General features: G+C 39.4%; 1 protein-coding gene across 1 annotated transcript; it reads right to left on the reverse strand.

Moving 5' to 3' along the window:
* Positions 1–3652: 3652 nt before the first annotated feature.
* LOC101856562 (carboxylesterase 1C-like) lies at positions 3653–9832 on the reverse strand. The gene is made up of 2 exons (XM_005094044.3): positions 9608–9832; positions 3653–5957 (listed from the first exon to the last, which is right to left on the reverse strand). Exons 1-2 carry the CDS (start codon positions 9825–9827, stop codon positions 4438–4440), a joined length of 1740 nt encoding a protein of 579 aa, XP_005094101.1. The 5' UTR covers positions 9828–9832; the 3' UTR covers positions 3653–4437.
* Between the last annotated feature and the right edge of the window lie 1342 nt (positions 9833–11174).

The following is an 11174-nucleotide window of genomic DNA, read 5'->3' on the forward strand; positions in this document are numbered from 1 at the left end:
GAAACAGACATTAGCAAGCATTGTTTGCCACTCATGTCTCAGCTCAGATATTGTAAACAAATCCGTTATTTTTCCATTGTTAATATCAACAAATATCTTGATTTTTATAAAGCCATTGGTCTTTACTCAAAGCTATAAGCTGTGTTATGTCACGATATAAATTGCTGATTTTAAAACTGAATTTTTTTCAGTATATATTTTTAGATACCTTAACCATTTCGAATAACGAGAAAACAACGAACTTGTGTCTCGCGATCTCATATGAACTTATACAGTTTTGAGAAAACAAAACTACATCTCGTATCAGTGGAAGGAACGCTGGATAAAAAAAGTGAATTTATAAACTCCATAATAGCATGGCCCAATAGGGTCCACGAAAAACGTTCGGGTCCATACAGAGTGGACGAAGACCGAGCACTGGTCATGCCTCAGATATATTTTCTGCAGGGAGAACAAAAACAGTTTTTATGTCGGATGCGATATCGATTTTACTGTCATGCACACCCTAATGAATTGTCTTGACTTTGGAGAGACCCGAAGAAAATGTATTACTATTAAATGTACTTATTTGAAAAAAGTGTTTTCCTTCGTTGAGCTCAACAGAATTTTCGATTTGGTTAAGACCCCTACTCTTAGAAATGTAAATAGTGTTATTTTAAAATATCTCGTATAATATTGTTTTAAAAACTTAATATTTATTATATATTATATGCTTTAAATATTTCGACCCGCAAAGTAAAACAAATTCGGGCTATAAAATAACATAAAAACAATGAATTGTGTCCTGCGAGCACGTCTGACCTTATTATGCTGTCGGAGGTGCCGTAAAACTTACCAGACTGCAAACATGTGCAAAGGCACAAATACCATCTCATCGCCCCTCAAACATACATTAAAACATACGCACAAACACACACATACACATACACGCACACACAAACACACACACACACACACGCACGCACGCACACACACACACACACACACACACACACACACACACACACACACACACACACACACCACAGAATAATATTTTTCAAACAATTGAAAACTTAGATACCATATCCAGGCTTATTTTTCCCGTACCAATGTTGTTGTTTTTTCAAATTCCAACGTTCTCATTCATCCAGTCATTCAAAAAACTATGTCTTTAAGTGTTAGATCTAATGTCAGTATCAGCCACTTCGTTTTTGCGCGAAGAAGACATGAGCTCTATTCCATGAGGAGAGTTATCTTAATTCTTCGCCTGTCTGCTGTAACCTCCTTCACAGGCCTGGTATGCCTTGTTAGGCAGGATCGACAAAGTCTGACTCCTAAATAATCTAGATCTAGATTGTGTCGATAAGGTCATAACATATCTGCGGTATCATTGTTTTAAGTCAGTTTAATGCGCATGTTTTAGAAAAACGTTGAACATCATGTGAAGGGACAAAGAAACGAACAAAATGAGACATCATGTTCGTGAAATACGCGTAAAAACAACTAATGAGGCTGTTTGAACATGATAAATGTGGCTGCAAAAACTTGTCTCTGAAGTTTAGAAACACACAAATCGATGGCTTCAAGGCAAAAAGGAATTTAAAAAAAAAAGGTTTGAAGGAGTCGAAGTGACCCTCTTAATGAACAACATGGCAATCCTAACAGCATCACACCTGGTCCACGTACGACACCTGCATCTTCCCTCGACATGTTGTTTTTTAAGAGGTCAGAAAATAAAGACACAAAAGTAGCACACTCTCGTAAGGAAAAGAATAACAGATAGCAAACATTTCTTATCCTATCTTTAAATGGGACGGTTCAAGCTTAAAACCAACCCTCTTGCTTGACATTGTAGAAATACTTTTCTCCCCCCTGGAAAGGTGTTCTGCCAAGGACAGGAGGAGGTGAGATGCAAAACCCGCTAAGCGACATTTTGGAAAAAATAAAGTGTCTAATAGTTCACGAAGCTCAAATGTGTTTATCAAGGAAAGAGGAATTGTTAGAATTTGCGGCTTTATACCTAACATAAGACATCTTTTGAGGATTACAAAAGACTCTCACCTGTTGGTGGTTTCGCAAACGGAATTCCGTAGAACTTGGCCACAGGTACTTGAGTTGTAAGTCTACCTTTCCCCTGACTTTACCGTACCTGGCGTTTGCCATGAGGTACATTACTGCCCAGTATGGAGGTATAGAGAGCCTGGAGCAACCAGGCCGCTGCCATTTTAATCGCAAGTTACAAGAGCGACAACAGCTGAATTCACAAATCAAAACTTGCAGCTGTGGTCGATTTTACTAACATTTTCTGCTTTTATACCTCACAACACTGACTTCTGGACTATGATAAACTATAAATGGTTACCGAGATCGAGTGCATTTAGATCACGTGAGGCCTACGTCAACTTCTTGATATAAGAGACCAGTCTTTTCCTAAATCCAAGGGTATTTCCAAGTTATCGGAGGGCAAGTAGGCTAAAGGGAAATGTCCCTGGAAATACAGGAACTGAAACGTTTCCTAAAACACTTTCAATTTCGTATGTCTGCTTTTAAAAATGGCAAGTTTCAAAATTTGCCTAGGTGCATGGAATTTATCATTTGCATTCCTGTAAGCCAGTGACCAAACGAAACTATATTTATTTTATTTAATTTAGAATCAAAAGGACTTTGACTTTAATTATTATATTACCGCCTTATATCAAATACCGACTTTTGGGTGCACATTTGACGATGACAATAAATTAGTTATAGCATCCAAACCTATAAATTGCTCATTTTGAGAAAGCGTAAGTAGATACTAATCTAAACTTCATTTTTAATAAAACAAAGAACAGAAAAAAAATAGCCACGTGGTCGGTGAAATAATTTGGATTTTCTGTTTTTTTTCCGGGGTGTTGTGAACACTAACTGAAACACCAAAAAATGTTTGTACAACATTACCTACGTTTCACTGACTTTTCAGGGTACTTAGAACTACTCATTTAAAAGATGAAGCGTAAAGACGAAAAAAAGACTAGATTTTATACACAAGCAAAAAGTTGTACCTTTCTTTTCGTCGCCAGTGCATTATTGCTAGCTGATATATCAGTCTTTTTGGGAAGTACAGGGCGCCTTTGTGTTAGAACCATATTTCACGAACACTTTGTTCGTTGGTTTTTAAAAAGTGCTTACGACCAGGCGCCTAAGACGGAGAGGAAAGGAGAAGGAAATAGGTCTACATCGATACCATGAAAGTAGTCGCAAAGGAGGCATTCTTGTAGACTGTGAATTATATGATAGTCTGTACAATTACCGTTTCCATATTGTGTGGCACTTAGAAACACCACTTTTATTACTAGCTTTTGTTTACTGGAGGCCGTTCTAGATAGTTAGACTCTCTGTCCTGTAGAGTGTAGGGGTTTGCTTCTACTGCTACAATTGGGAAGGGGAGGGGAGGGAACATTTTTAGAAAGAATATTTTTTATCTGTCTTTCTCTCGGCGTTTTTATGCATTCCATTCAATTTGGGAAGGTCTTTACAGGTAGGGTTGAAGCAGCTTAGTTCTACAAACTAAAATAATTGTTTTAATGGCGACGTAAAACGTTCACAACAGATTGCAGGCTACGAAGTTCGCTTGTTATTATTCAAGTTATCTTCACTGTTTTTGGCCATGAAACTGCATTTAAACAATGAAACTGTTAATTCTTTTATAATAATCATCATGGGGCTGAAAAGTACATTTCATTTTCACTGGTTGGATTAAACATAACTAATTTTACGTATCTAATATGTGTAAGATATTATGTTGAATAGAGGAACATGTTCCCGGAAGATGCTGATGATACTGTTACTCATTATGTCACAAAAATTCCAACTTTTGAGATGAAGCGGGCACACTAAAATATAACTTGAGCCATTCTGACGATCCTGGTCGGAAATCCATTATCTTGTTCTTGACCAGGTGTTGTATGTGTAGTGCACATAGATGATCTACAGCCTGGCTCGATCCTTCTGTCAGACAGACTTTGAATCGGAGACTCCGCCATGAAATAGCTTCATAATTCTTAAGCAATCGTAAACCTATGCCACACCATACCAGACTGAGAAATTGAGTAAATACTATAATTTATTGATCCCCATCGTAATGTACGCTAGTCTCATAATATATTCAGGGACATGATAAGCGTGTTCGAAAAATAAATAAACCCAAGACCTGGCGTACTGGTCTGTGATTCCGCAACTGAACAAACGTTTTTAAAAAATGGAACAAATAACTTGCCTATAACTTCAAAAATAAAATGATACAGAAATTTTTTTAAAACATTGGTGTCTATAATGTAGTGTCTTGGATGCCTTAGGAACATCCGTACTATGTGCTTGATATACACTTTCCAATACCCACTGGGTTATTTATCCTATTAAAAAGAAAGACACGGAATAATTTAATTTTCATAATGCGAAACTTTATCGCGTTTACTTTTACCCAATAATTGGAAAAACTGGCTTTTTGCTTCCAGTCATCTTCTCTAAAAGTTTGTGATAAAAATCAACGTCACGAGGATTAGACCATAGTTTTGACTCGGTAGCAGAATTAATACGAAGGTAGTATGGTGTTCCTGGGCTGTACTGGTTCCACATGACTCCTCCTTTGGGCACGGTTGACGTTGGGTTCCCTGTCTGAGCAAAGTTGGTCCACAGTTCCATCATCTGTTGAGATACCAGAATGTCCATAGCGTTCGGTGGACCATAGCCACTGTCGGCCCACACTTTCGCTTGAACATCGAACACAAACAAGAGCTCCTCGCCATGTAGAGCTGACATCCACTGGGGTGCTTTGCTGAAACTTGGTCTGTGGTTGAACTCATACATGTAGTGTTTCTTTTCTGGGGCAGTGCGCACAACGTCGTTTAGCTCTACTAGAGTTGGAGCCACAAATGTAAAGCTGTTCACAGCATCCAAAGCTTCTCTCTGCAGTAAGTCACTGTTTAAATTATTAGTGACGTAAGTTGACTGGATTAAATTTAAAACTTCTTGAAGATGTAGATTGGTAAACTGTTTCAGTTGAAGTGCTATAACTTGTTTTGCCACTTCCGCTGTAATTGGTTTTGGGGGATTTTGAATAAAAGCAGGGATATACCCACCAACCTCATCACTGTTGAATCCCCTCAAAGTGTCTACATGGTTAATCTGTCCCCGTGAGAGAAGTGTAACTGGCGACTCTGGCAAGAAGCCAAAGGTTGTCTCAACTCTTGGAGCCATTATAATACCGGCATCTACAGCATTGGTCACGGCAATAGAAACGTTCAGCAACATTTCTGCATCCACTTGCTGCAAGCAGGACAAAAGTGAAGTTGAATTGTCCAAGTCGTCGCACTCAGCTGCCACGCTGATCAATCTGGCTGTCATTCGAGCGGTAACTCGATTTGCAGGGTAATGGATGGCCCATGGAGAAAGAGAAACACCGCTCTCCATGATCGCTCTGTGGAACAGACCTTTGGCGAGAGGTGACAACGTCAGGAGAGAGACACTTCCCGATCCAGCACTTTCTCCAAAAATGGTTACTGCTTTTGGGTTCCCTCCAAAAGAAGCAATGTTATCTTTTACCCATTTAAGAGCAGCAATCTGATCCAGCATTCCGTAATTTCCAGGCATAGCATCGTCCTCCGTTGACAAGAACCCAAAAAGATCAAGTCTATAGTTGATGGTAACCATGACGACACCTTTTGTTGCTAGCGACGTGGCATCATACTGGGATCCTGATCCTATAGTGTACCCTCCGCCATGTATCCACACCATGACGGGCATTAGACCTGTAGCATTTCCTTGTGTTGGAGAGTAGACGTTTAGATACAAACAGTTCTCACTTCTAGGCGGCATGTCCCCGTTGTGAAAAGTAAATGCAGGTACTGCTTGTTGTAAACACTCGTTCCCGAAGGTAAGTGCATCTCTGACTCCATTCCACGAGTCTGGAGTAACAGGCGCTTTAAAGCGAAGCGATCCTGAAAAACAGTATTTTAGTCCTTCTTAAGTGTGTTGTGACACTCTCAATAGACAAACATTAGAAGTCATCCTTCTCTTTGAACGTCCCCAACAGACAAATACCAACAAAACACATGACTCTTTCTTTATTCTCTATGAATTTTCTTTTTTGTGTAACCGAGCCTGTAAAAATCACCATTTTTAAATGTAGGTGTATTTTACACCCCTATCGACACAATTTAGATTTCATCGGAAGTGATAAACATCTTCTACATCATGAAGTGCTTGTTTCGAAACAGACATTGGCATTCATTGTTTGCCACTCAAGTCGTAGGTCAGATTTTCTAAACAAACCCATATGTTCTCCATTGGTAATATCAACAGATATCTTGATTTTGTAGAGCCATTGAAGTAAATTGTGCTATGTCACGATATAAACTGCTGATTTTAAAACTGAATATTTTCAGTATATATTTTTAGATACATCATCCATTTCGACTAACGTGAAAACAACGAACTTGTGTCTTTTGGTCTCATATTACTTTATGCAGTTTTGAGCACGGTAAAATGTTTACTAGTCCAAAACAAACTTCAAAAATGCGATTAAAAAACAAACAAAACTGCATCTCCTATCAGTGGGAGGAACGCTGGATAAAAAATGTGAGTAATAAACTCCATAATAGCGTGCCCCAATAGGGTCCACGAAAAACGTTCGGGTCCATACAGAGCACTGTAGGGGGCTGACTTTGGCCAGCAGTCCCATTACCCACTGCAAATTTTAGTAGGAAGGAATCACTTGGCATGCCTCCTTGATGCAGATATATTTTCACCGTTTTATGTCGGATGCGATATTGATTTTACTATCATGCACACCCTAATGAATTGTCTGGACTTTTGAGAGACCTGAAAGAAATATATTACTATTAAATGTACTTATTTGAAGAATGTGTTTTCCTTCGTTGAAATCAACAGAATTCTCGATTTTGTTAAGACCATTGGTCTTTACTTAGAAATGTGAATAGCGTTATTTTTAAATATCTCCTATAATGTTGTTTTGAAAACTGAATTTGACCCGCAAATTAAAACCAAGCGGGCTATAAAATAACATAAAAACAATTGTGTCCCACAGGCACGTATGACCTTATTATTCTGTTGCGGGTGCCGTAAAACTTACCAGACTGCAATCATGTGCAAAGGCGCACATACCATCTCATCGTCCCTCAAGCATACACTAAAACATACAAACAAATACACACATATATGCACACACATAAACACACACGCGCACACACACACACACACACACACACACACACCACATAGTCTAATAACATTTTTCAAACAATTGAAGACTTAAATATCATATTATGCAGGCTTATTTTTCCCATACCAATGTTGTTGTTTTTTCAACTTCCTACGTTCTCATTTATCCAGTCATCCAAAAACTACGTTTTTAAGTGTTAGATCTAATGTCAGTGTCAGCCACTTCGCTGTTGCGTGTAGAAGATATGAGCTCTATTCCATGAGGAGGGTTATCTTAATTCTTCGCCTGTCAGCTGTAACCTCCTTCACAAGCCTGGTATGTCTTGTTATGCAGGATCGACAAAGTCTGACTTCTAAATGATCTAGATTGTGTTGATAAGACCAAAACATATCTGCGGTTACATTGTTTTAAGTCAGCTTAATGCGCATGAAATGGAACATTTTAGAAAAAACGTTGAATATCACGAGTATGGACAAAGAAACGAACAAAATTAGTCCACAAGTTAGTGAAATACGCGCAAAAACAACAAATGAGGTTGTTTGTACATGATAAATGGGGCTGCAAAAACTTCTCTGGCGTCTTGAAACATGCGAATCGATGACTTCAAGGAAAAGGGAATTTAAAAAAAGAAAAAACCATGACCCATGACAATCCAAACAGCAACACACCTCACCCACGTATGACATCTGCTTCTTCCCGCGACATGTTGTGGTATAAGAGGTCAGAAAATGTGACACGCAAAGTAGCAAACTGTCTTAGGGAAAAGAATAATAGATAGCAAATATTTCTTATCTTATCTTTAAATGGGGTGGTTCAAGCTTAAAATCAACCCTCTTGCTTGACATTGTAGAAATACTTTTCTCCCCCCTGGAAAGGGGTTCTGCAAAGGACAGGAGGGGGTTAGATGCAAAACCCGCTAAGCGACATTTAGGAAAAAATCGAGATTTTTTGCTTAAAAATGCACGATGTTATCGGCTATCAGATGCACAAAGTATTTTCAGCCCAAACCAAACACATACTTCATAAAAGCCACCTAATTTAAAAAAAATAGATGTTCAAGCGTATTACAGTATTTTTAAAAAGTTCATTCTCTCAAAAGTGCTAAAATGGATGTAACGGGTTTTGCATCTTAGCCCCACTTTTGTTGTTAGAAAATAAATTACCGGCGTATTCTAAGGCATACGGACAGTTTGATGTCTACCAGTACACTGGTAATTAAAATTCTTTCAAAACAAAAGCATATTTTTTCCTCCCAGAAATGTCCCGGCTCTGTGGTTCATGTTTTCCTACCGCTTCACTCCCTCTCCCCCACACATACAACTTTATCTGTTGATTTTGTCACCGTTTTTGTGCGCTGTTTAATTTCAGTCTTGGTATATTTTCTTCATAGATTTCTATCTTCTGCTCTCTCTCTCCCCCCCCTCTCTCTCTCTCTCTCTCTCTCTCTCTCTCTCTCTCTCTCTCTCTCTCTTTTCTTTCCTTCTCTTTCTCTCTCGCTCACTCTCTCCATTCCTCTCTCTCTTCACGTTATTCCCTTCACCACTACTTGCTTTCCTCTACATCTGTCTGTCTGTCCGTCTGTTTGTCTGTCTGTCTGTCTGTCTGTCTGTCTGTCTGTCTGTCTGTCTGTCTGTCTATGTGTCTGTCTGTCTGTCTGTCTCTATGTCTCTTTCGCTCTATACTTCTTTCTCTTCTTGTCACTCTCTTGCGCACCCCCCCCCTTCTCTCTCTAGTTGAAAACAAAGTTTTTCATTATCTCGCTGTTTTCTCATTTCATTTAGTCTCTCTCTCTCCCTGCTCCCTCCACCCCCCTTCTCTCTCTCTCTCTCTCTCTCTCTCTCTCTCTCTCTCTCTCTCTCTCTCTTTCTCGCTCTCTCTCTCAAATCCTGTTACAAACCTTTCCAAGAAAGAGATGGATCGATGGAGTCAAGGAGACCCTCCAAAGACACAGTATGAAGACCCAATAGGCCGAACACCTGGCCTAGCTTAGACAATTACATCTCCACTCGACACCTTGCAGTACGGGGGTATAAAAGAGTAAATAAGCAAAATAAAAATCTTTCCATTATTTCATTCCTACCCGCCGTCCCCCATGTACATTCAGCAATCAATACTTCGTCGATACTGCTGTACGCGCGCTCATATGACCTTAGCAGTTGCGAGCGCTGTAAAACCCCATACTACCATACCATACCATACTGCTGTAGAATTGCTATTTAGAATAATTCATTTCTGTTGAGAGATACAGGAGAAAGACAACGAGCCTCGTTCCATCAGCACATGAAGAAAGTGTTTGCTAGTTTACGAAGCTCCGATGTGTTTATCAAGTAAAGAGAAATTGTTAGAATTTGCGAATTTGTACTTCACATAAGACATCTTTGGGGATTACAAAAGGCTCTCTCTCACCTGTTGGTGGTTTCGCAAACGGAATACCGTAGAACTTGGCCACAGGTACTTGAGATGTGAAGTCTACCTTTCCCCTGACTGTACCGTAGCTGGTGTTGGCCATGAGGTACACGTCATTCCTCCCTACCTGTCCTCCACCTTGTCCTCCTTGTCCTCCCTGAAGACCACTACTGCCCAGTATGGAGGTATAGAGAGCCTGGAGCAACCAGGCTGCCGCCATTTTTACCGTAAGTTACAAAAAGGGCAACAGCTGAACTGACAAATCAAAACTTGCGGCTATGGTTGATTCTGCTAGCATCTCCTTTTTATACCCCCCGATACCTACAATTAGACAATAATGACCTTACTCAATTCAAAGGTTAACGAGATTGTGCCCATTTAGACCATATGACGTGTGCATTCGCTTCTAGATAAGAGGCCAGTCTTTTCCTAACTCCGCGGGTATTCTCAAGACATTTGAGGGCAAACAGGCTAACATGTGATGACACAGGAAGTAAGTGAAGTGAAACAGGTCTTAGATTACTTTGTATGTGAATTAGACGTACAGACAATGATAGTGTAGACATTCAGACAGACAGGAAAACCTTCTCTAATACGTCTGACTACTTTTTGCTTCTTACAGCTCTTCACTTCTATGAGGGATAACTGGAAAGTAATGCTTGTTATACGATGACATTTTAAATATTGAACACCTCCATCGACATAATTACCAGGTAATTAAGATAGCAGGCTGCTTCAATCCACCCTGCCAAGATGCAAACACTGTTGGGAAGGAATGGCAAATAGAGGCTACTAGATAAATATTATATACTCCCTTCGTACTTTTAGGAAAGGCAAAATGCCCAGTCCTTATATCAACGACGCCGGATTGTTAACCCTATTACAGTCAGTGGTAAACCTGTACCTATCAGAGCAAAGACTTAGGAATAAGGGTACACCTTAAGATGTAAGAAATGAGCACATAATGGTAGATACAGACCAGAAAACTTCATATATTTAGAAAGCTCGAAAAAGCTTTAATATACACTGAAAAAAATACGATTTCAATATTTCTCCCCTAAAATCTGCCAGGAATCTTGAACACTGTAGAGGATCCGACGATGACATTTTCACCGACTTGTAGTTGTAGAGTCGCGGCTGCCGGCGGTTCTAAAAAAACAAACAATCTTTTTTGTTCCTCTGGCTCATAAAAAGTTCTGATGACTACAGGAAGTCCTTCTTTTCAAAATGAGTGCACGGTCGTTCAGCGTCGGCACTTTTGTGGTTCGTATAGACCGCTTTCTGAAACTGCAGGTTTTATCGGCAGTAACATTCATATGGCAAAGAGAGTGCCGATTCTAGGGAAGGTGTACGCATTTCCCATTTTCAAAATAACTGTACAATACAGTAGACGTGTAGTAGAAAAATAGTATCATACTCTACAGCTGTATCCCCTAAAAGTTCTATTAAAATAATGTTTTGATCAGCTTACCATTTTTGGGTGCTACTTTTTTAAAGATATAAATATATGTGTGTTTCTCTCTCTCTCTCTCTCTCTCTCTCTCTCTCTCTCTCTCTCTCTCTCTCT

The sequence above is a fragment of the Aplysia californica genome, unplaced genomic scaffold (assembly GCF_000002075.1).
Source record: "Aplysia californica isolate F4 #8 unplaced genomic scaffold, AplCal3.0 scaffold00074, whole genome shotgun sequence".
Taxonomy (NCBI): domain Eukaryota; kingdom Metazoa; phylum Mollusca; class Gastropoda; order Aplysiida; family Aplysiidae; genus Aplysia; species Aplysia californica.